This window comes from Danio aesculapii, chromosome 9 (assembly GCF_903798145.1).
Source record: "Danio aesculapii chromosome 9, fDanAes4.1, whole genome shotgun sequence".
Taxonomy (NCBI): Eukaryota; Metazoa; Chordata; class Actinopteri; order Cypriniformes; family Danionidae; genus Danio; species Danio aesculapii.
Genome location: NC_079443.1, coordinates 6,743,330 through 6,770,240, shown reverse-complemented (window position 1 = coordinate 6,770,240; position 26,911 = coordinate 6,743,330). Strand labels below are relative to the sequence as shown.

The 26,911-nt window shown below is 35.0% G+C and overlaps 1 protein-coding gene across 5 annotated transcripts in view; it reads right to left on the bottom strand.

The window, feature by feature from the left end:
• LOC130235309 (myc box-dependent-interacting protein 1) overlaps positions 1–24,200 on the bottom strand; it is a 31,689-nt gene extending 7,489 nt beyond the window's left edge. Inside the window, exons 1-17 of one of the 5 annotated variants that reach the window (XM_056465860.1) lie at positions 23,975–24,200; positions 21,891–21,971; positions 21,732–21,786; positions 21,539–21,633; positions 20,129–20,224; positions 18,280–18,387; positions 18,084–18,176; positions 15,377–15,462; positions 14,830–14,905; positions 12,689–12,744; positions 11,271–11,315; positions 8,906–8,978; positions 8,676–8,798; positions 5,940–6,017; positions 5,630–5,647; positions 1,347–1,601; positions 982–1,038 (exon numbers count right to left, since the gene is read on the bottom strand). In XM_056465860.1, coding sequence (XP_056321835.1) covers positions 982–1,038; positions 1,347–1,601; positions 5,630–5,647; positions 5,940–6,017; positions 8,676–8,798; positions 8,906–8,978; positions 11,271–11,315; positions 12,689–12,744; positions 14,830–14,905; positions 15,377–15,462; positions 18,084–18,176; positions 18,280–18,387; positions 20,129–20,224; positions 21,539–21,633; positions 21,732–21,786; positions 21,891–21,971; positions 23,975–24,061 — 1,482 coding nt within the window. In that variant the 5' untranslated portion in view covers positions 24,062–24,200. The remainder of the gene's footprint in view (positions 1–981; positions 1,039–1,346; positions 1,602–5,629; positions 5,648–5,939; positions 6,018–8,675; positions 8,799–8,905; positions 8,979–11,270; positions 11,316–12,688; positions 12,745–14,829; positions 14,906–15,376; positions 15,463–18,083; positions 18,177–18,279; positions 18,388–20,128; positions 20,225–21,538; positions 21,634–21,731; positions 21,787–21,890; positions 21,972–23,974) is intronic. The other 4 variants (XM_056465863.1, XM_056465861.1, XM_056465862.1 and 1 more) reach the window with 4 other exon arrangements.
• Between the last annotated feature and the right edge of the window lie 2,711 nt (positions 24,201–26,911).

The following is a 26,911-nucleotide window of genomic DNA, read 5'->3' as shown; positions in this document are numbered from 1 at the left end:
AAACATCTGAGTGTTCCTCGGCTGTGTTTTCAATCATTGTCTTGCTGAAATGTCCACCCTGGTTTCATCTTCATCTTCCTGCTAATGTAAATGTTGGACTGAAGCAGCTAATATTAATTTACAATGACGAAGAGCAGAAGAACTACTGAAACATTTCAGCTGCTGTCTGGGCGTTCACTGCCTTTCTACACCTCCCTTTCTTCATGTGTTTTCCCTGTGTCATTTCATTTTATTACACATAACTTTATTTGTAAATTGATTAGATTAGTTTTGTTTGCATATATGGATTTCTTTTGTTGTCACCAACATCCAGTGAAAATTTCAAGTCAGCAGCATCTTTAAAAGTATGTTTTCTGAGAAAAATGGTGACATGTTCAATACTTATTTTCCCCGCTGTAAGTTTCATAGTTTTATCAGTGTCATCCAGTAAAAAAAAAAAAAACAATCTCAATATTTTAATTATTCATTATATTATTAATGACTATGTTAAAAACAAGATAATATACTAAACTTATTTTCCATTTACTCTAATTAATCAGAAGTTGTTGATCAGATATAATATGATTTTTGTTGAAAAAATATTAAAGGGATAGTTCACCCAAAAATAAAATTCCTGTCATTATTCACTCCCTCCACTTGTTCCAGCCCTGTTTGTTTCTTTCTTTGGTTGAACACAAAGGAAGATAAATTCAAGAATGTTGACTTCTATATTCTATATATTTTTTGTTCCTGCTACAGTATGTCAATGTTTTTTCCCAACATTCTACCGAATTTCTTCCTTTGTGATCACCAGAACACAGAAATTCAAAAAAAAAAACTTAGAACCACTTGAGCGTAAGTAAATGGTGAGGACATTTTATTTTTTGGTTAGAGGTTTTAAAAATAGTTCAATCTTTATATGTTGCTGTAATTGTTTTTGTTTGTCCTCTGATTATCATGTTTTGCTTCCAAAGTGCTTTATTTTATCAACTTCTCCCTTACCTCATTTACAGGTTCAGCTGCTGCTGCCTCTTCTGTAACCGCTGTTGTTTCTGCAGCCTGCAAAAAGGAAAGATCAGGAGATAAAGAAGGAAAACGCCAAAGACAGGTTGAGGAATTAAAGGTGGAAAAATCAAGAGCCAAGAATTAAAAGAGAGAACAAAAAGATGCAAATTACACATCTATTCTTATAACATATCAAACTCAGCCTCTACTAGGGCTACAACTACTTCTACTAGCGCCACAACCAGCATTCTCCCAATTGCCATGCTAAGCGTATTCCTGCACCCATCCAGTGATGGCTAAAGGAGAATGCTCTCGGTATAGAGCAGCTCAGCCCCGGTCGGCTAGCTCTATGACATTTGTACCTGAGCCCCATCATCGTCCCACCCCTGGGCCTCCTGGGTAGGATCATTGTCATTGGCCTGCACAGGCTGAGAGCCATCATCTTCTTTATCATCATCAGCATCATCCCAGGTGGGGTATGCGGCCGGGGCACGCACAGGCTGGCTACCATCATCATCCCAGGTAGCCTGAGTACCATCATCGCCCCAGCCTGAGTGCACAGGCTGGGTACCATCATCGTCCCATGTCTGAGGCACCTCAGCTTCCTTGTCTGCTTGCTACATGTGGCAGGGGGGTGGGTAAGTAGGGCAGTGAGGGGGATGATGGGAAGGGGGGAGCCGGAAAAAGCATGACCAGGGGTCATTCAGAGTGGAGAAAGAATGAGGAGCCAGAGAGAGTGTAAAACACAGATGAGCATTTCTGCAGCTGAACACACAAGAGGGCTGGGCGATTTTTAAGGTTTTAGTGATTAAACTGAGAGTACATTTTGTGGCGGTTTTATTATTTGTGAAACGAATGGAAAACTTACTTTACTTAAAAAGTTACTAAAAGATATTTTGTGTGTTGACAGGCTAACAGCTTTGTTTTCTGTGTAAACTACACTCAAAAAATACTTATTAAAAACTACTTATTTAAAATGAGCTGAATCAACACAGTTCTTGAGTTTTTTTGGACAACTTAATTGTTTTATGATCAATCGACTTAAATTTGTAAAAACAACTAAGTTAACTTAATCAATTTGTATTTGGACAAGATGAAGACATTGTGTGGAACCCAATGGGATCTATTTTAACAATCTAGGCGCAGAGTCTAAAGCGCAGGGCTCAAAAGCATTAAAAGCCTGTCCCAATACGTGCTGCGCCTTGGCGCATGGTCTAACAGGGTTGTGCTTATTCTCTTAATGAGTTATGGGTGTGTTTTGAGAATAAACCAATTAAAGTCTCATCTTCCATTCCCTTCAAGAGTCAGTTGCGTCGCGCCATGGCGCATTTGCTATTTACATTCGGACTTTGTAAGGGGAAAAACTGAACGCTTCACTAGTGAGAAAACAGTTAAACAGAGCATCTGCAGTGAGAGGATAAAGAATGAGCCTCCTCCATTTGGCTTTTAATTTCTCTTTCTCTCTTTCATGGATAAGGAAACGGTGTTTTACATTCCACTGAAAACATCCATTAGCCTATACATAATTAATTTCATTTGTTAAGTGCAAAGATCTGTTTCAAAACTATTTCTAAATTCAGTTCTTATTTCCAGCAAACTAATAAATCAACAGTAATAATGAAGTGTGGTCAAAAAACTGAGTTATATCCAAATACACATGCTATGCCCCATATGGTCCAAAACCGGACAGTTACTTGTTTTTAATAAAACAAATAAAAATATGCAAAGAATAAATAATAATAATGATAATAACATTATAAAAAGACAAATTGCCATGAATAAACTGAAAAAAGCCCCCGAGATGAAGAAGGCAGTGGAGGCAGTGGTTTTTATATTTATGTAGAAAGTAATAATTTTTGTAATATTTTAATCCTTTAATTCTTTTTTAATTGTAAAGATTTGTGCATTGCTGTACATCCTGCGTGTCTTAAGCAATGTGTAAGCGAGGCGCACAACTAATGTGCTCTGCGCTGGAGTCAATTGCGCAGTCTATTTTAGTTCCTAAAAATACCAATGCGCCAACAATGCGCCTTAACACACCCATAAGTCCACAAAGTGGTGCAAATGGATTTGTTATATAAACAATGTGATGGAAAACGGGAAAATTAAGGTTGCGCCGGTCTGAAAATGGCCTAGTTGAAACATGAAACATGCCTAGATTACATTTTTGGCAAATGAAGAAAATGTGTTTGTAAAATTGTCCAAATGATTATTGTATTTGCTAATTATTTAATTTCAGGTTTTTTTCAGTGACTGTTGTTAGTTACAGATTTTCATTTGTAAATTTTGAATTTTATTTCAGTTTACGAAAAAAAATTTTGCCCAATAGTTTGTCTTAGTTTTCGTTTACTAAAATTACCTGTTTCTAAAGCCATGCAGATATGTATAAAAGTTCAATCTACACTCTCAGAAATAAAGGTGAGCGAGCTGTCACTGGGGTGGTGCCTTTTCAAAAGGTACAAATTTGTACCTAAAAGATCCATATTAATACCTCAAGGACACATTTTAGTGTCTAAAAAGCACAAAAGTGTTCCTCTTAAATTTTTTTACAACTAATATATACTTTTGAGGTACCAATATGTACCCTTTAAGTACAAACGTGTCCCTTTTAAAAAGGTACCACCCCAGCTCACGTACCTTTATTTCTGAGTATATGTGTATGCGATTATTGCCAACCAAAACAACATTGACCATATTTGTGCAGGTGTGTAATATTTGAAAAGCAATATCGCCAATCACCCCCTCAGCATACACAATACATGTTTTTAATCCCTATGCAGTGAACAGGGAATATTGTTTTATGAAACTTTTACATTTTAGTACATTGCTGTCATGCAAGGCTTACACTATGTGATTTATGTCCAATTTTGAGCAGATTTCCGACTCTTATTTTTTTTTTTATTATTTAGACTTTTTATAATTCTGTTATGCATCATTTATGACAAGCAGTTAAGATGAATTTCTGACATTTTGGTCGTTCAATACAACTGAAGTAGTGCTAAGGAGCTACTGGCCAGTTTCTGAGCAAAAACAAGACTGAAACCCCCAAAAATAAGCAAAACCAGATTTTCAGTGGTCCCTCGTTATTAGCGGGAATTACGTTCTAAAAATAACCCACAATAGGTGAAATACGTAAAGTAGTCCGCTTTATTCTTTACAAATATTATAGCTGTATTAAGGCTATAAACCCCCTCACTACACACTTTGTACACTTTTCTTTGACAGGCATTAACATTTTCAAATGCTTCTCTCTTGTTTAAAAACTCTCAAACATCAAATTTCATAGAAAAATAGGTCCAGTATAATAGAATGAAACCAAAGATCAAAACCTGTTGAGGCAGAAACATTCATTGCTGTCCGCAAAATGTTCGTAAAGCTTTTTAGTTTTTGTGCGGATAATGATGGCATCCATCATAATGTTGTTTTTCCTGCAGTCACTGATCCACAAAACTAAAACTGACTCCATCCTTAAGGGAGTTGCACACCTGATGCACTGCGCACATGACAGTTGGAAAGTAACACACTTGCACTTGTCTGTGCATTTAAAATGAAATTATTCAGATGCCGCCACAGGCAGAAATATGGCAGAAATATAAACAGTGTCCTGAGTCTGGGCTGGGCTCCACAGACAGCCGCTGACTTCCAGCGCCAGTGTGTACCCCAATATAAACCTATGTTTACAATTCTAAAATGCATGGCGCTGCGTGGCACGGCGCATCTGGTGTGCAACCCCCTTCACGATGGTCTTGCTGCAGACAATTACAATCCTTTTTGCATCCTTGCTGAAACTCAAAATACTAGCGATCGTAGATTTATGTTAATTTGTCAAGCTGAACGCATTCTGTACTGTACAGGAGACACAGAGTAGATTGGTTGACAATGGTGTACAGCCAATCAGGACGCAGAACACAATGTGCTGTAAAAAAAAGCATGTCAAATTGCACTAAATAAATCCGCAAAACTGCCAGGTCAGGAAAGGTGAACCACGTTATAGCGAGGGACCACTGTATAGCAAAAGAGATTGTTATGTTGGTGAAATCGCAGTGTATTGCTGACTATTCCAGACCCGTATTTTATTACCACTAAACTTTTACTGTTTATACTAAGCTACTATTGGTATACATTTACTCATTTCCTCACTTTCCTGATGCACAAAAAGACACCCCCGCCCCCCTACACATTGTTCCGTTTCGATTGGAAGTACATCAACATACTGAAATAAAAGTCTCAGTCTCTACCTTGACTTTCTTTTATCAGATGGTTAATAAAGTGTAAGATTCATGTTGACGTTTTAAGTCATTGGAACATCTTGAAATTGTATGTTTTGCTTTCGATATCGCCCAGCCGTAACACACAATAGTACAGTAATGATGTGAGACGTGCAACATTAATATCAGTAACGCGTGCTAAAGCGGGACAGACAGACATTTACAGTCGTTATGCAGAAAAAGCTTTGCAGTGAAAGGAAATTTAATGGAATAGCCATTTTGCAACTATTTGAAAAGGCCGGACTTATTTCCCAAGAAATTTGATAAATAATTGAAAAGAACTTAAGTGATCTGTTTGAATGAAAGGACTGGTTAGGCCTATATATTGTATAATTCTGGACACTACAACTTCAACTAAACATAGACAAAACACTCACCTCCCATGAATCCCACGTCTAACAAAATGCACACACGTACACAAAAACAAACAGATAAAGCCGAATGAATGACTGGACAAAACGCACAAAACACTGACATATACACATTTTAAATGTGTTATAATAAACAAAATAGACATATTATAAGACTGTTGTAGTACTGGAAGCTGAATTAGGTTATCTCTAGTCTGAATCAAAGACAATATTTTCACTTTTGGGCTCTTTTCTAGTCACTGAAGATTTGACTTGAGTACTTCAGTCCTGTAAGAATTCAAATCTGATAGCTGAAGTGCTTCTGATTGTGACAGACCTGTGCAGCTGGTGTGGTGGCAGCTTGAAGTGAGTCCAGATCCATATCCAGAAGATTACCAGTGGCTGGAGCATCATACTGAGAAAAAGAAAGAATTGACAAATGTTTGTTTTCAAGCTCAAAAACAGTACAAATGCATTAATTATAAATTTTTGCTGTATATTAATTTGTCTGTTTAGTTGTTTTTTAATGACCAAAAGATAATACCTATTATTTTAACCAGGAATGATTTAAAAAAAAGAAATTTCATTCAGTGTAACAAATGTTCACATATCATTCATACATGACTAAGGAGCCCCTAAAGTGACATGTGCAAAAATGATGATAATAATAAGAAGCCTTTCAGCTGACATACGCATCATGTGCGCATGACATACTACAGCATGCACATGACATAGTATTGTGTGCGCACAACATAGTTCTGTTTGTGCACGACATAGTATTGTGTGCGCACGACATAGTATCTCGTGCACTTCACATAGTATTGTGTGCACAACATAGTATCGTATGACATAGTATCACATAGCACAACATAGTATCGCGTGCACACGACATAGTACTGTGGGTGCAGAACATAATACTCTGTGCATGACATACAATTGTGTGTGTACGACACAGTATCGTATCGTCTGACATAGTATTGCATCGCGCAACATAGTATCGTGTGCACATGACATAGTATTGTGCACGCAGAACATGGTACTGTCTCTGCATGACATAATATTGTGTGTGCACAACACAGTATCACATGCACAGGACAGTATTGTGTGCGCAGAACATAGTACTGTCTGTGCACGACATGGTATTGTGTGCGCAGAACAGTTTTGTGTGTGCACGTCATAGTATTGTGTGTGAAAGACATGGTATTATGAGCACATGACCTAGTATTGTGTGCGCAGAACATAGTACTGTCTGTGCACAACATAGTATTGCTTTGTCTGACATAGTATAGTGAGCGCACGACATAGTATCACGTGCACATGACATAGTATTACATGCAGATAACATAGTATTGTGTGCACACAATATAGTACTGTTTGTGCACGACATAGGATTACATCGCACGGCATAGTATAGTGTGCGCACGACATAGTATCACGTGTGCACAATATAGTATTACATGCGCATGACATAGCATTGTGTAAGCGCACAACATAGTATTGTGTGCGCATGACATAGTATTGTGTGCACACGACAGTATCACGTGCACATGACATAGTATTGAGTGCACACAATATAGTACTGTGTGCACAACATAGTATTGTGTGTGTGCGACATAGTATCACATCGCACAACATAGTATCACATGCGCACAACATAGCATTAATGCGCATGACATAGTATTGTGTGTGCGCACGACATAGAACTGTGTGCACAACATAGTATTGTGTGAGCACGACATAGTATCACATGCACATGACATAGTATTGTGTGCAAACGACATAGCATTCTGTGCTCATGACATAGTTTTGTGTAGACACAATATAGTACCATGTGTGCACAACATAGTATTCTGTGCGCATGATATAGTATCCAATTGCACGACATAATATAGTGTGCGCACAACATAGTATCACCTGTGCACAACATAGTATTACGTGCGCATGACATTGTAATGTGTGTGCGCACGACATAGTACTGTGTGCACGACATAGTACTGTGTGCACGACATAGTATTGTGTGAGCACGACATAGTATCACATGTGCACAACATAGTATTACGAGCGCATGACATAGTATTGTGTGCACACAATATAGTTCTGTGTGTGCACGTCATAGTATTGTGTGCGCACGACATAGTATCACTTGTGCATGACATAGTATCACATCACACAACATAGTATCACATGTGCACAACATAATATTATATGCGCATGACATAGTATTGTGTGCACACGACAGTATCGCGAGCACATGACATAGTATTGTGTGTGCAGAACATAGTACTGTCTGTGCACGACGTAGTATTGTGGCGTGCGACATAGTATCGCGATACACGTCGTGTGCGCACATGATACTTAAGTTGTTTACTTATGCGAAAGTCTTGATTATTATAATTTTTTGTACCTCCTTTTTTGCTTTGTAGCTTTATGTGTTACATTGGTGATTATTGAAATTCTACTCCCACATGTTTATATAAGACTACACACCCACACCAATTTTGGCATATTTAGTAAATCTGGTGCTTAGTCTTTAAAGGGAGGCCAAATAACAACAATGCAAGATCTAAAAAAACAATGTGAATTGACCCAGCTTGCACTTTGATGTCAAAACGACATCAAATTGACATTGGCGTTAAAAAACAAATCGAAAAAGCTCATCGATTTGACGTCCAAATCTTAGCATCCATTTGACATCAACATATTCATGCTCTTTTGACCAAAATATTAACACAAAAAGTATTATACTACAAGAAAAATGTTTTCCAAATTTACACTGGATTTACTTAATGTCAAAACAACATCAACAAACACATTAAATATAAATAAAAAAATCCATCCCAAATCAATTACAGGACTGTCTTGTCATTTTAACATCAAGGTAGGCAAATGTCACCAAATAGATTTTCATTTTTTTTGCCCACTGGGAACCTCCTGTTTCCCCTTTTCTTTATACCAACAACGTTTACTGAATTTCAATTCAGTAACTTAATTTATTCCAACTCAAATTCAACTTTTCTGTCATTCTTGCAGCAAGAATACACAAGGATTACAGGAGAAGAACGTTTCTGCTGACCTCTGTTGGTGAAGTGACACTGATGTTTGGAGTGGCGGCCTCATCAAACAGATTGATAATGCTCTCCTGCTTCAGGTCCTTTGACGGAGTCACTTTAGGAGGAGGAGGAACCGCAGGCCTTAGCTGGAAAGGTAGATAATTCAGAAATATGTTTAATATTTGCCTGAGAGAAATAAGAACATTCACTGAAAACAACCAATTACAAACATCTCAGTAAAGCATTAAAGTACCTTAGACGGCGATTTGGGAATGGCTGGTGGTCCTCCTGGGCTCAAAGTGTGATTGGCATCTTGTGTTCTTTCACTAGAGCATAAAATATAGATACTGATCTAAATATAGTTTCACTATGAAGAGCCCCTTTATGCCAGGCTTTGGTTAGGTTAATCCAAGCACCAATGCTTCACACGGGAAGGTCTAGTCTTAGATGACCAGTGTGACCAAAGAAGCCTATCTGGTATACTTCCAAGCAAACATGGACATACGATAACTGTAGTAAACATAGTATCATTGTAGTTACACATGCATATTGAGACGCAGTTGCTTCCCAGTGTGCACCTTGATTTTAAAATGACATCAAAAAAACATCAAAGACACGTCAAAAATGCAAATCAATTTGACGTCAATTGACTAACCTAATGTAAAAATTACATCAAATTAACATCTAACAATGACGTCAAAAATCAATTACAGGACAGTCCTGTAATCTATTTTTAATGTATTTTTCATGCCAATGTTAGATGTTAATTTGATGTCATTTTAACATCAAGGTAGTAGCTTTGTAGGGATACAAAATGCAGCATAAAATATATAACTTGTAATTCAATCTTTCCTATGAATAAAAATGTTGTTATATGATAATACTTTTTCGTTATTTTGGAGGTCAAAAGTATGGAAGCCTGTTCCCGCCTCTGAATAAAAAAATAAAAACAAGGTTATTGCAACTTTTTATCTCTGAATTCTGAGAAATAATGTCACAATTGCGAGTTTAAATCAGAATTGCGAGATTTAAAGTCACAATTCGGAGTTATAAAGTAACAATTGTGTCATACAAACTCCAAATTCTGAAATAAAAAGTCGCTATTGTGAGTCATAAAGTCGGAATTCTGACTTTTTATCTCAGAATTATCACGAAAACATGCAACTGCGACTTTATTTTTCAGAATTGCGAGATTAAAAGTCAGAATTCTGAGTTATAAAGTCAGAACTCTGATTCATATTGTGCAATTCTGAGATAAAAGTCTCTATTGTGAGTTATGAAGTCATAATTCAGACTTTTTAAAATCTCAGAATTATCATGCAATCATACAATTGTGATTATATTTCTCAGAATTGCGAGGTCAGAATTCTGAGATATGGTCCCAATTGCATGATACAACCTCTAAATTCTGAAATAAACAGCAGCTATTGTGAGTTATAAAGTCAGAATTCTGACTTTTTATTTCTGAATTATTACGAAAGCATGCAATTGTGACTTTATTTTTCAGAATTGCGAGATATAGTCAGAATTCTGAGATTTAAAGTCAGAATTCTGAGATATAAAGTCATAATTCTGACTTTTTATCTCTAATTATCACAAAAACACGCAACTGCGACTTTATTTTTCAGAATTGCAAGATATGAAGTCAGAATTCTGAAATATAAAGACACAATTCTGAGAAATAAAGTCACAATTGTATGATACAAACTCTGAATTCTGAGATAAAGTCACTATTGTGAGTTATATATTCAGAATTCTGACTTTTTATCTCAGAATTATCATGCAAAGACACAATTGTGACTTTATTTTTCAAAATTGCGAGATATAAAGTCAGAATTCAGATTTATATTGTGCAATTCAAAGATAAAAACCTCACTATTGTTAGCTATAAAGTCAGAATTCTGACTTTTTATCTCAGAATTATCACAAAAACACGCAACTGCTGCTTTATTTTTCAGACTTGTGAGATTTAAAGTCAGAATTCTGACTTTTTACTTAGGCTTTATAACTCGGAATGAGTTATATATCTGGCAATTCTGACTTTAAAACTTGCAATTTTCAAGTTTCAAGTCAGAACTGCCAGCTTGTATCATGCAATTCAGAGATAAAAGAATATATATATATATATATATATATATATATATATATATTTTTTTTTTTTTTTTTTTCAATCAGTGAAAGGCTTTCATACAAAAGGAACTCAATTCGATAACAATTCAAAAGGTATATGCGAATCCCAAACTGAAGGTTTTGACAACAAATTGATTAGCATTTTTGACATGTTTTTGAAGCCAATGTCAATTTTCTGTTGTTTTGACATCAAGATGCCCTCTGAGCTATTGTGCAAAATCATTCAGCTCATGCAGTGAAGTCAAAGTCACTGTGAAAGCATCACCTGAAACACACAGTTGCAGACTGCAAAACTATTGCTGGAAATGATTGCATGTATTGCACCTACAGGGTCAAGGCTGCAGACAAACTGCACAAGACAAACCCTTGATTTGGTAGACAGCGCTTTAGGACACGCAAAAAGCTTCAAATGCAGAGACACACACACACACACACACACACACACATACGCACTCAAACATACAGCACTGTAGGGCTATCGCTGTTACCTCTTCTGGGCTGTTGATGTCCTCACCTCTTGGCTCCCTGTTTTGCTATGAGAGTGGTGTTGGGGTTTGTTCATTTGTTTAATTGTATAGTGTTTATAGAGTGTTATCATACCAATGCTAATTACTGGACAGTTTAGACACAGTTTGTGTAAAGTACAATGATTCTTTGTGAAACTGGTGTATGTATGTAAGTATGTACAGTTGAAGTCAGAATTATTAGCCCCCCTGATTATTTTCTCCCCCAATTTCTATTTAATAGAGAGATTTTTTTCAACACATTTCTAAACATAATAGTTTTAATAACTCATTTCTAATAACTGATTTCTTTTATCTTTGCCATGATGACAGTAAATAATATTTGACAAGATATTTTTCAAGACACTTCTATACAGCTTAAAGTGACATTTAAAGGCTTAACTAGGTTAATTAGGTTAACTAGGCAGGTTAGGGCAATTAGGCAATTTATTGTATAACGATGGTTTGCTCTGTAGATCGGAAAATAATATAGCTTAAAGGGGCAAATAATTTTGACCTTAAAATGAAATAAAAAAAATTTCCTTAAAAAAAATAAAAGCTGCTTTTATTCTAGCCGAAATAAAAATAAAAAATAAATAAAAAACTGAGTGATAGGAAAACATATTTTTAAGGTTTTTGCGTTCCCTCACAAAGATTTTGCGTTATCTCGCAAAGATGTTTTGCGTTCCCTCGCAAAACGGTTTCTCCACAAACACTTCCTTTTCACTTAATTCATGTAAACCCTCCCGTTTTTGCCGAAATTCTTTCATATTTTACCATTCTATCCTACTTTCTTTACATTAAAGCTGCGCGTCAATCGTCGCCTTTCATATGCAACCTCTTAAACAGTAAATGCACGTATAAGCGCTGACATACACTTTTGTTATCAAACAAGTGAGCAGCAAATGAATCTGTCGTTATGTTTAGTTTGATAACAGAGGTGTCACTGTAACAATGCACAGATCTATAATGAAAGCATTCCATTACTTTAGAAACTGTTTGTGCTCATTTAAGAGAAAATTAGCTGTTTAAAATGAAGCATGCAGGACGGACATGTTTATATTATTCAGTGTATTTGTCTGTTTAAACATACACCCGAATCCAAAAGTGTCCTGCACTTTTGCTTCTCTGTAAATGGTGTATACTGAAGCTGATCTGGGATCAGTTTATTGTACGGAGCACGTCTGTCAGCGCTTATACATGCATTCACTGGTTAAAAGGTTGAAAGTGGGATAGAATGATAAAATATGGGAGAATTTCTGCAAAAATGGGAGGGTTTACATGAATTAAGTGAACAGGAAGTGTTTGTGGAGAAACAGTTTTGCGAGATAAAAAGAAAAAAAAATCCAAGTGGGGCTAATAATTCTGACTTCAACTGTATGTTGCATATAAATTTAACTAACCTGGTCATATCTTGATTTTCCAGTTTGTCCAGTGTATCGTAAAGATTCTGATTAATCTGTAAGACAAAATATGAAACTGAAAATAAACATAGTTTTACCCTCCCAACCCCCCACCCCACCAATTTTACCTTCAACATCCCAGTAGCCCAGTGTTTCCCTACCCTGTTGCTGAAGGAACACCAACAGTAAATATTTTGGATGTCTCCCTTATCTGACCCATTCATTTCAATTTTCGGAATCTTTTCTACTGATCTGATGAGGTTTGATTTGGAAGAGGTTGATAATGTGTACTGTTGGTGTGTCTTCATGAATATGTTCGGGAAACACTGCAGTAGTCAACATTTGAAGTGGATAAAAACCTTTAAATCAAAGTTGTCTTAAAACAATGAACAACACACATTCTTGTCTTAGGACCATTTTGCAAAACTGTTTTGATCCACTTCAAGTGTTGACTACTCTATTCAGGAATTTGAGTGAAAATCAATCCCTTTTATGACCTTTTAAAGAATCTTTCTAAGACTTCATCGCTACTTTAGATTTTAACCAGTAACATTAGCTGTTTCCATCCAAAGATCCAAATTACATTTATGCACAAAACTGGATTATCGCATAAAAGACGTACGAATAAAGCAGCATTTCCATCCAAAGAGTCAAAGAGAAGAAAATCGTCACTTCTTGATTAACTGGCCCCAGATATCAACAGTAAAGACAGATTTGCTGCGGTTGGAGAAGCTGCGTCAATCTGTTCTTTATTTAATAAATTACTTGCACCTCAGAAGACAATGCTGACACACAATAAACATGTGGTGGAGTTTGAGACAGAGCAGAGGCACTCTTGACAGTTCTGGAGGTCATTAATAATATAATAACACTAATACTGAAATGACGTATTAGAATGACCAAAACAACATTTCAGATGTTTTACATCGTGCTCAGTCTGCTGGTTTGTCCATTCAAACTCATTTTTATCATCACATGATCTCTTATAACAAAGTCACATGACTTTTAACGCGCATACTGGAATTTGTTCAGTAAAAATGTTTCCATTGTGTGCATCTTTTCTTATCGAATAAAAAGTTAAGCGCACATGTTTTTTATGTGCATCTTTAAAATTTATGCGCACCTTGGCGTTCCATCAACCGTTTTTTATGCACATCTCCAAAATGCACATAAAAATAGTTGTATAGAAACATAGCTATTGGCAACATTTGAACTTACAGTATATTTACTAAATACTGATTGTAACAAACTAATCCTAAACTAACACATTATTCATATAGTGACTAACAAAGCTAAGCCATCAGGTGGTGCATATAGAACAGAAGGAATAACAGTATGGCCTTGGTTACGGCAGTAAACAAAACAGCGTGATGTCAAATCTAGCAGGATTTCATAAACAGCGTCCTGATATTCGCAGATTAAATTCACGCAAACTTTAGCATACAACTATACGTTGTATAATCAAAAACGATACAAAATTTTATATCTTTTTAATACTTTTTAAGGGCCTTAAATCGCTCTAAATTGATTTATCAACTTTTAATACTTTTTAACACCCTGTACCAGAAATAAAATCAGTAATACTGATATATTAAATATTATATTATTTGCTGTTGACTATTTGAATATAATTTTAAATTAGTTTTTATTCCTGTTATTCAAAGGTAAATATTAAGCATAATTTTTTCTTGCTACTCTATTATGATCAATTATCATTTATTTTTTTAATCTGCTTAATTTTTGTGATACTTTCAAGAATATCTAAAGCAGTGTTTACAACATTATTTGAAGTAAAATCACCTTCTGGCTCCTTTAATGTGTCTTTCAATAAATTAATAATAAATATTGTTTTTTTTTTTGTACTTTTGAATATTTAGATTCTATGACAATATAAAACAGAACAATTGTTTTCGGCATTCATATTATTTAAAATTGGCAAATAATTACAAAAACAAAACAAAAAACAACACAGAAATAAATTACATTTTAAAATATAACAGTAATAAGAAAAACAAAATAAGTTATTTTAAATTGCAGTAATATTTCAAAATATAACAGTATATCACTATGTTTTTACTGTTTTTATTCCTAACATAACCATATTGATCAGTCATTTAATGATGTTGCACTGGATTCCTTACTTTTCCCATTTCTCTGTGAAACTTTTCCTCCAGACCCGCCACACTCTGAAATGTATTCACATAAAAGCCAACACGACTGGAAGAGAACAAACATAACCTCAGTCCACAATACGATGACAAAAACATGCTTCTTTATCATAATAAGCTGCAATGTGGACCACCGAGAGATGATCTAAATCAGGGGTGTCCAAACTCGGTCCTGGAGGGCCGGTGTCCTGCAGATTTTAGCTCCAACTTGCCTCAACACACCTGCATGGATGTTTCTAGAAAGCCTAGTAAGTGCTTGATTAGCTAGCCCAGGTGTGTCTGATTGGGGTTGGAACTAAACTTTGCAGGACACCGGCCCTCCAGGACCATCATTGATCTAAATGATGATTCAATTTAACTAAACTGAACTTTAACTCTAACCCCTGTACTAAAACAGTTTAGTTTACAAGAACTTCATCTATGTTAAGCTGCTTTGACACAATCTACACTGTAAAAAGCGCTATAGAAATAAAGATAAAGATGAATGATCTGAGAAAATGAAACAGTAATAAGCCCACACCTGTTCCACAGAGATGGCAGTTCCTCCTGCAAATCTATATTAATTTCCTCAAAGACTTTCTGTGCCCTCTCCAGCTCCTCCTCTGCCTTTAAACACAAAAAATGACATTAAAACATGACATGAAGAATGCTTTAGCTGTTGTACGGGAATACAGCTAATCAAACATGATGGATTTGCTCATTTACTCCTTGATTATTTACTTAGTTCAAACATGCATGGAATTTCAACAGAGCAAGAGCAATCCACTTGTTTGTGCTTGTACTGGTGTGAAATAACTTAAGTATCATACTTCACTAATATATATATATATATATACTTCATACAGTGATATTGTCACCATAATTCATAACTTGAATAATTACAGTGTCATTCTAACTGCATTTTAACAGGCTTCATCACACATTAATGACTTTTGGACGTTTTGTTTTTGGCAAAGTAAGCCATACAGCATTCAAAACAACAATTACAGTGTTATTAGTAGTAGATCATAGTTAGGTGTTTGTATATATTCAATTAGAAATGCTTTCCAGTAGCTTATTTAGATGTTTTCAATTTTAATACATCAGTGCCAAAAACAAGTCAGGTTATTTTAGTTTTAACAAAAATAAAAACTTTACAGTATTATTTGTTATAGTGGTTATTTTGTCTTTTTTAAACAATTGTAAAGAACTTTAGACAACAAAGTTGTATTTAGGTACGCTATACTAATAATAATAATGTCAAACTGTGTATGTTAAGGGCTTTTAATAAATACAATCAATTAAATAATAAATGATTACCCAATAATACACGGTGGAATAAATAAACTGACTTAACCTGACAAGAAATCCTGTTTTCTAGCTATACAAGTATTTTGCTGAAAATATTATTACATGTTGTTTATAAATAACAATTTACGCTCCATGACAAAAATTATTAAAAAGAATTAAAAATAAGGATGACTCTTAACACCAAATGTACCTACAATTATAGAATCACCTATACATTTTCGGTAATGTGTAATCCATGCTTCAGTAAGACACATTTTTGTATCTATTTAAATATGTTTTATTAATAAATTAGATGTATTTTAAGTTTTCAGTGGTTGAGGGATGTTTGCTGTGTTCTGACCTACAGTATAACCTCTGATTGGCTATTTCAGAGGATACTGTATGTCAAACTATACATAATTTTGCATCTAATTCGAATTTACCTGTAGGCTATATGTAGATACAAACACCTATTTTACTAGAGAGATGTCTTTTGAACACTTATGATGTCTATCGGTGCTCTAGATCTGCTGCTTGCATATTGTTGATTGAGTTTTTTTCTCTTAGACTGATTGGCGCGATTATGCATTTACAATGGTATGCACTGATATAGGGGTGGAAAAATGCATATTTAAATTATCAGATATTTAAATTCTTAATATTATTATTTAAGATATAGATCAGAGAAATTTATTTTTCATTATTAAAGGGCGGACCCCCCATGTTGATTTGGGCCCCATTTACACTAATACGTTTTAATTTTAAAACAGCGTTTTAGAATGAAAACAATCCACGTCCACACTGGCATTGCATCTAGCGTTTCTGAACAACTCTCTGTCCACACTACATCGCTGAAAATGCACATTACGTGACTATACACACACACTCTGTCATGAACTGCAGCATATGCGCGCGTGTGAGCTTCAGGCACTCAGTGGGTGCTTTGAGCACAGAACCCCAGGTAAGAGAAGTGCAGATCGGACATTTCATCAAGGATCTATCGCTGGATCTAATCTAACTATATTTGTTAAACGTGATGTTAAATTCATCTTGTTGTCTATATCTGATGACATATTTCCCGACTTCGGTCTTTTGATTCTATTACTTGTACAGGTAACGTGTGTTGGTTGAGTGCAAAGGAAAGTTAATTTATTAATTTATGTAACCACGTACACTGATTATGCACATTTGACTGATTGCTTGCCTTTATTTCCTATAATGTATAAACTTATTGTACGTTATACTTTTATAATGGCCATTATTGATTATTAAAACTGATATTCAGCAAAAGAGAGGGTATGATTTGTATTTTCAGTGAAGATAAAAGGAGGCAGTTATGTTGTAGGCTTTGATTTGTCTTAAAAATGCATACAGTGAAGATGGCGGTCATAAATATGGAGCTACACGATACCTCATCGTTTTTGGTGTCTGTTAAGTTGCTAATATCAAAATAAAAATAGGCAGTTCCATTTATATATATATCATGTTTACATTTTATTGTTAAGATAGTGAAACAACATAGCCAGGATGTAGAAAGTACACTGTTCCCTTTGAAGAATTACCCGACGTGTCCTCTTGAGTTAGTTTTCCAAATCAAACTTGCGAAGTCTGAACTTACAAGGAGAGGATGCGGAACTGAACTTTGTGTAGGCTACTTAAAATTGAGGAAAAATCCCCAAACAGACTGTCTGCAGCCATGCCTCCGCTTTCGGATGTCTCCGTTTTCCCCCATACACACTGACACTGAGCATCAGCGTTTTAAAATAAGAACGGCCTCTTCGGCATTTTCAGGGGCTTGAAACTCCGGGGTAGTGTAAACGGATGGCGTAACCATAGCAAAACTTTTGCATTTGAAAACAAAAACTTATTAGTGTAAACAGGCCCTTGATGTCCTTCAGGGGGGGATCAAGTGTTAATTAGAGGGGTAATTTGCATCATGGTTATAGTGTGTCACACACCTGACTCCTGGAGAGACTGGTTTGAGCCACATTATGGGCGGACAGGATCCCCTGAGCCCAGCTTGGGGCAGCCCTTTCCAGCAAAGAAGCTGGCTGCAAACAAAAGTGAGAAAACACACAATAAATCAAATCTCTCTTCATATCCACTCACTGCAGAAATATCAAAATTCATAAAAAGAAAGGCTAAGGATTGTACCTTGGTGATCTTGACCCCTTCTTTTTTCTTGCCTTTGTTTACTGCAGCAAAGTTGTGTCGTGCGCTGTCAAAGTCAACAAGCTTCCTGTCACGTTTCGCAATGCGAGCCTGGAATGAAGTAAACAGATATTAAATATTAGGCTGCACAATATAGCACAAAATGATCATTTTCAAGATAATAGAATATGAAATGTCCATATTGCAGTAAATTTTATGTGCTAGGCATTAGTGTGCTGCATACATAGATTGTTTTAAGAGTTCACACTTAGCTGATGATTGATAATAAAGCTAGTTTGGCATGTTGTCCAGGGAGAGAGCCCTGAGCTTATAAGATCCTCGAGCCCGGGGCTCCCCCCCTTTGCAGGGCGAGAGGGGAGTTTGAGCTCAAGTAGATCTCGAGAACCACCCCCCCCCCCCCCCCCCCCTCCCTCCAGCTGCTTAAGGATTGCTATGAGGGTATGCTGCTGGTAGAATTCGACTATGGTGCTGATTTGTTTTAGTCAATTTACTTATGTGTCATGTTTTGGACAGTGGGAGGAAAACAGAGGACCCGAGGATAAACCCAAGCGAGCACGGGGAGAACATGAACTCTACACAGAAATGTCAACTGGCCGGGTAAAGACGCGAACCAGAGGCATTCTTGCTGTGAGGCAACAGTGCTAGCCACTGGGTTGCCATGCTGCTCTATAGAGGAAAAAAGAGAAGGAGAGGGGGTGGAAGGGGGTATTCTTTAAGACAAAGATGACTAAGGTAAGATGCTTTGGTTATTTATACTAAGTTAGGAGACGTCTGATTGGTGGCTCATACATTAGCTTAACTCGAGGCCAGCCATGTCAATCATAAGCACGTGATCCTCTCAAAATTAGTTTTAAATAAACTTCACTTATCTAAATCTGACCAATCAGATTGGGAATTTACTATCTTTACAGTATCCCCAGCTTTCCAAAACCTAGAGCTGAAAATAAATACTAATTCTGCTAGACCAGAAAGGGAAAATGACAACAGCCTATAAGAATCTAAATTTCCGCTGAGGTTTTCAGCCATTCATGGTGTTTTAAAGGGGGCCTATTATGCAAAAATCACTTCATAAGGAGTTTAGTCACAGTTGTGTGGCAGCAGTCTGTGAATATAACAAGCTTCTAATGATAAAAATTTATTAATTTTATTTTTTATAATCACACTTCATAAAAACTGTCTGCAGAAATACTCATTCTTCTATTGTGCATGTCATCAGAGTGGGAAAGTCATGCCCATTTGTGACAATCTCTCCCTCATTAGCATAGGACACTAGTCTTGTTTTTGAATCTGCCACTATGCTGACACATCGGCATTTGTAGATCTGCCCTCTTTTAAAAAGAGCACAATTTCATTTGAATTTAAAGCGACAGCCACCAAAATGGCACAATTAGGATCAAAGCCTAAAGGGGGAAAGTTTTAAAGAGATATAAAACATTATTTGTGTGTTATTTTAAGCTGAAACTTCACATACACACACTAGGCACATCAGAGACTTATTTTGCATCTTGTAATAAAGTGCGTAATATGTGTCCTTTACATATAAATGTTTGCTTCTTGAAAAGGCAAGGCAAGTTTATTTATATGGCACAAATCATTCACAGTGGTAATTAGAAGTGATTTACCAATTCAGAATTTTAGTATGGTCATTACATTTTCGATAAAAAATGCATTTTTGCAAGTTAGTTATATCGTTACAAATATTGTTATCACAACACTCAACAATAATATTGCATATTTTCATAGTATTGTGAAGCCTTGTTACAGATATATAAAGGTAAACTAAAAACTAACTGGACTAAAAAAGAACAACATCATTGTGAAATGTTAGTACTTTGATGTCCGGAAACTGGCCCAGGTAAGTGTCCATTGATATTAGAGCATGGTCCACGAGTTTCTGATGGAAGTCTGTCCAAAGAAGGTCTGAATCCTGTTATACACACATAATAATGAACATAATCAAACATTATAATTATAAAACAATCTTAAATGCATTACACATATACTGTTATCTATAAAGCAGCTACTGAGCAACTACAGAGAAGCTGGATCCTTGGGGTTCAAAACATATTTTGGGTAATTCTAGTATCACTGTGTGAAACTATGACTTTCTTACTGAAACAATTAACTCTATTTACTTGTTTACACTGCAAACAAAAAATGCTTTTTTTAACTTAGATTTTTTTGGTTAAATATTTACAATTCTTAAATCAAGAAGCATTTTATTGACTTATATAAAATATTATAACTGTAATTTAAATAAAAAGGTAATTTTTTTTTCTTAAAACAAGCAAAATTATCTGCCAATGGGGTAAAAGTAAAATAATCTTATTTCCAACCAAAAGCAAAATGACTTTGCTTAGCCCACTGGCATATCATTTTGCTTATTTTAAGGAAAAATCATTTAATTTTGACTATGTCTGAAAACAAAACAATATTTCACATGTGTCTGGAAAACTCTTCTCGAATTAAGAATTTTAAGATATTTGGACAAGAAACAAGTCTTTTTTTAAATATTTTTTGCAGTGTAATAATCTATCTATAGAGATGTACGTTTCTAAAACTAAATTATAATGTAAGCCCCTTGAATTACCTCCCATCTGTTTCCCCACTCCTAACATTCCTTTCAAAGAAAGCAGAAATCAAGTAAAACCACTGGACATGCAAAACATGTAGAATGCATAAATAATAACACACAATTACACACAATCATTTAAATCAAATCAGTGCTTTATGTTTTGTCCAAACTTTAATATATGTTATCATATAAAGGTTTGAGTTAAGATAAAAAAATAAGAGTTTTATGCAGCATGAACACATTCAAATTGATCCAATTTGGTGAGCAACAAAAAGTTACTTAAAGAGAAAATGACAGACAATATTTGATTTAATAAAAATAATTTTGAGGTCAATATTATTAGCCCTGTTAAGATTATTTTTTCCATTGTCTACAGAACAAAGCACTGTTATCCAATAACCTGCCTAATTATCCTAATACCTAGATAACAATAAACTAGTCCAGTCTTTTAACTGCACTTTAAGCTGAATATTATTATCTTACAAAATAAGTAGAGAGAAATATTATGTACTATGTATTATGTAAAAGAAATTAGTTATAAAAAATATTATTAGGAAGTTATGGGAAATATTTTAGAACATTTAGAAATAAAGTTTCACAAGAGGGCTAATAATTTTGACTTTAGCTATCTATGTATTGACAATGACATTAGAATAAAACAATAACCTCTACGACTGCGTCCATTTTCTTTCTGCCGTACCACTCTGTCTCATACATGTCATCCAGGCACTCATACAGACGTCTAGAAGACTCGTGCATAGCTGAGGGAAAGCCAAGAGAAAAGCATCAGCGAGACTAAGAAATCAACACATTCCTTTCATGTTGCAGGTGTGTAATTTAACCCAAATAATAATCATACCTTTAACAGCAGTCAAATAGGCCCGAAGGTCTTTCTGCAGTTTTGTACCTTCCACCTATTTGAGCACAGGACAAAACTAAGACAGATATACACAGAGCAAAGCCATAATGCCTGATAGACGTTTGAAAAAATATTGTGTACAGTCAGAAAGCCACTCACCAACTGTTTATTAAAGTTGATCACGCCCTCTTCAAATGCCAGATCTTTAGTCTCATCTGCCTTTCCAAGCTTTTGGAGAACCTGACAAAAGATGATGATGATGATATTGAAACACAATCCTCTGGTAGTACTGTTATTTTTATTTTATTTAAACCATGGCTTAACATGAATAATGTTTTCTAACGTTATGCAATTTTCATGCAATAACTGCTGAAGCTTTAATTGTTATACAATATTATCACAATACTGACATAAGCTGAAAAAATAAGGTTATGGTATAATCACAAAAAAAAGAACTCAATGTTTTGCTTTTTTAGTATAAAAATGTTTTAACTACAAATTTATTTTAAAAAATCACTTTCTTTCAGCTTAGTCGCTTTATTTATCAAAGGTCACCACAGCGGAATGAACCACCAACTTGTCCAGCATATGTTTTACACAGTGGATGCCCTTCCAGCTGCAAACAAGGGGACAACATGCAAACTCCACACAGAAATGCCAACTGATCCAGCCAGGACTCGAACCAGCGACCTTCTTGCTGTGGGGCGACAGTGCTAACCACTGCGCCACCGTGTTGCCCTTAAAAAATACAGCTATGACATTTAATTTAATAGGTTATTAAATGACCACAAGCATCTTTCTACAAATATATTTCATCGTCAGTTTCATAAACTATTAACAAACAGGTTTATTGTATCAAACATATTCATTATCGCATTAAATTTATATGTAGTTTACACTGAATAAAGCAAAACCAATCTGTATTACACTATATATCAATATCTACAACATGCTGAGTTTTTAATGAAAACAACTACACCATATCCACCAGATCACCATACAAAACATTAAGACGATGCCCTTAGTGACACTTAGCTAAGAATTTAATTGAACTAATGCGCTGTCCAGATATTGCAGATAAAATCGAAAAAGCTAACCTAAAATATTGTGTGTGTTTTTAGGTGAACTATGTATTTAATCTGTAACAAAACATCTAAAGGACATACAAAATCAATAGCCAAATAGTCTAATCCTTTATTCCCCTTGGTAACCACAATTTACTTTTATTTTTGAATAGGCTTAAAAATGCCTGGTGTATTTTACACACAGTTGTCAAATGTCAGGCTGTAGTAAAATAAAAAAGCGATAATGGATGATGGCAGAAGGGCGCGATGCAGCTGTGCTGAGAAAAGGAATGACTCGTTTTTACAAATCGGTTCCTTTGAATAGTTTGTTCGAAGAACCGGTTAAAAACGTAATTGCGTCATGGTTTGTGATATGTTTCAAACGGGTTCTAAAATGATCCAGTTAAGCCACAGACACATATTGTTTTTTTTATTATTACCATTGCGACCTATTAATATTATTTTATTTAGATTGTTTTATTAATGATAACAGTGTTTTGCGAATTAATCTACAGTTTTGGTAGTGGCAGCCTTCACACAGCTAATGAAAGCTCAAATTTGAACCAAAAAGTAACTTTAATTTCGATCACCGCGTTCTCGGTTTTTGTTACAAACTGGACATACGTTTGAAATGTCCTATCAGTGAGCTTAAGACTCATCCATGAATCGTTTGGACTTGTTTTATGAGCCGATTTACTGAAAAGATCCTATTCAAAGGAATGACTCGTTTACGAGTCGTGCATCTTCGCCACGCTCATCTAATAGATAAGTACAGCGAGGTTAATGCAGGTTTAGACATAATAAATGGGTGGATTTAAAGTTAAAACACGTAGAGATCTTCATGGTGTTCAAGCTTAGCTGACAAATCCAGAGTAACAGACGAAGCTTTCATGTAGTTTCCATAGCAGCCTTTACAGCAATGAAATAAACAGAGCTTGCGCCTTCAGAACTGTAATATGCGTAAATATATGAAAACGTGCTCAAATATGTAGCAGGCAAATGCATTTACTGTAGTATTTCCTAGTCAAACTATGGACGAGCCTTTCTGCAGGTTTTATACAGCTCGCTAGAGGACGATGCATTGGCCTTTAATGTTTTAATGTGCTGTAAGGTAGATAATACCGAGATCATATGATGTAACGTTATGTGCTTATATATGTGATTATTAAAATATCTTACCTTCTCCTGTGCTCTTGTAATTTTCTTCTGTACGTTGCTTGCTATTTTTCCAGCGGAGACCCCTTTCCCCATCGGTAATTCAGCCATTTTTATACGGATGTGGTTCTTGCAGGATACCGCGTCAAATGAGCATTTGTTAAATATGTAACTCAACAGAGTTTTATTTTCCTCAATGCAGGTTGCTAGAAATTCTAGGCCTTATAATAACACTCGCCCCTGGAACAGAATGAAGCTGCACAAGCGCACACGATACAGATGGTCATTGACCAATGACAATAGCGCAGTCTTAAAGGGACAGGACACTTTTTCTCATGGCACGGCAACGAGGCAGTATTATATTATGGCAAACCCTTTTAACATTCCGTGGTGCTGAATATGATATAATGAGGAAAACATTAGCTTATCTGCTTAAAATTGGACACTACAAGAATATCAGTTAGCATTTTAAATATTTTGACCTTTCTTTATTAGATATTAATTTACATATTCCACACAGAAGTGTACAAATTAAACATTTGATGTTTTCGTTGAGGAAAAACAAATGTATTGACTATGAAAAACATATTTTACTAATCACTTTAACAAACATATTTGTTTTTAATGCACAATTATTTATTACATTACATGAAATTTATTTTTAAATAGCATTATTTATTAAAACATCTTTAATAAAAATAACATTAATATAGCTGTTGTGTTGTTGGAACACAAGTATAACACCATAATATCAAAACATTACTGTTACACAAGTGTGAGGAAGCCCATATAGAAATGTGATAAATGGAAATAGATGCAAATAACATGTATGACATACAAGTTCATATTTGAATTTGACATATATAAAATATGTCATAAATGCTACATATATTTTGAATATATAATAATTCTTTAAAAAAAAATTGTTAAATTATTATAGTTATTATTATAATTTTTTTTTTTTTTTGAATGTTTAAAAGTAATTTACTCTGGAGAAGAAGGGAAAAACAGAGCAATTCCAAAGTACAATACTCACAATAATGCATATATATTTTGTCTCATATCTTTTAAATTCATATTTTTAATAGGAAACTGTACAATATTATATATGTGCATATACATTAGATTAGTCAGTACTGAGGCCAAATCTGGGGCTAATCTAACTAAATAACTTACGATAACAGTCCAAACTAGCACACCCAAATTTATATGTTGAAAAATATTGAAAAATATTAAATATAAATTTTAAAAGAGAAAAAATCTAAATTAGCAAAAAAAAAAAGTAAAAATTTTGTTGAAAGTTTTAGGCTGTAATTTTTTTTCCAATATTTTGCTTGAATTTAATTGTATTATCTTTCAATTTCTTAATATTTTGGTGACTAAAATATTATTTTAATAAATATATCTGTTTAATAAATCTTTGTTTAAATGCACCAAAATACATTGCCTAAGTTCACTAAGAAATAGATAAAAATATTCATTTTCAAAATGGGGTGTACTCAATTATGCTGAGCACTGCATGTAATAGTAAGTGTATTTTGTTTCCAAAATAGTTTATCTGTTTATGATTTCATTATGCCACAATGTCACCTGGAGGCAGCATGCAGCATTTTTTGTCATTTCCTCAAATATATTTGCAAAGTTTTTAAAAATATTTCTACATTAAATATATGCCTTTCCGAAGGTCGTATTGAACACCTACAGAAAATTACTGAATATGGACTTCAAAATATGCCATAAACCATCCTAAAAACTAGGCTGAAATGCATCAGCAGTCTATTTAAATCAGTGACGTGCTTTAAATACATTAAAAAGGAAGAAAACAGGGAAATAATTGTTTGTGGGTTGTGCATGGGTCAGCCTCGTTTGCGGACTGGCATAAACTCCGGAGCTTCTCCACAAAATCTCCATCACTTTTCAGCAGATGGTTGGGATTTATTTGTGGTATGCAGCCGACCTCTTAGCGGTTGATGGATCAAGCATTTATTGGAGCACCAGAATTAGGCAGTCCAGGGCATTCGGTAGTTTGTGGTGAGACCTCAAAGCACAGCTGCAAGGAAAGCTACAAGAAGCTGCGAGTTGTGTAATTAGTTTTTCGCAAGCAATAACCATCATTTGCATGCACAGCAATGACGACAAAATATTTTGATGAAACAGTAAAACACTGAAAACAAATGAAACTGCTGTGTCATTCATTCAAAGTACATTTTTATATTGAATTAAGTGAAAAATTATGGTTTCTGATTATAACCGGTATTATTCAATTTGCCTTAAAGTAAATAACTTAGTCCCTAGGTAAACTTAAAAACATTAGTTTTTCTCAAAATAATATTTGACTTTAAATCAGCAGTTTGCTTGTCATGTGACCACATGAAAAATGTTTGTGATTTCAGTTTTTATGTATTTATAATGTGAGTTTGTGTGACATTTATAACCAGACTGAAAGCACCAGCAAATAGTTTACTTCATTATTGAAAACAAAATACCTTGCAATAGCATATAGGCTAACATTCATTATAGCTTTATAATAATCTATAAGTTTCCTTTTGGGTGACATGGTGGCCCAGTGGTTAGCACTGTCGCCTCACAGCAGGAAGGTTGCTGGTTCCAGTCCAGGCTGGGTCACCTGGCATTTCTGTGTGGTGTTTGCATGTTCTCCCTGTGTTGGCGTAAGTTTGTTCCAGGTGCTCTGGTTTCCCACACAGTCCAAAGACATGCGCTATACATTAATTGAATAAACAAAATTGGCCGTCGTGTGAATGAGTCTGTATGGATTTTCCCAGTACTGGGTTGCAGCTGGAAAGGCATCCTCTGCGTAAAACATATGCTGGATATTAAAGATATGAATTAAGGGACTAAATTGATGAAAAATGAATGAATAAATGAATGAATGAATTTTGATTTTATGTCGAATCAATGTAATTCAATTAATTCATGGTCAATAAATCTATATTTTACCTT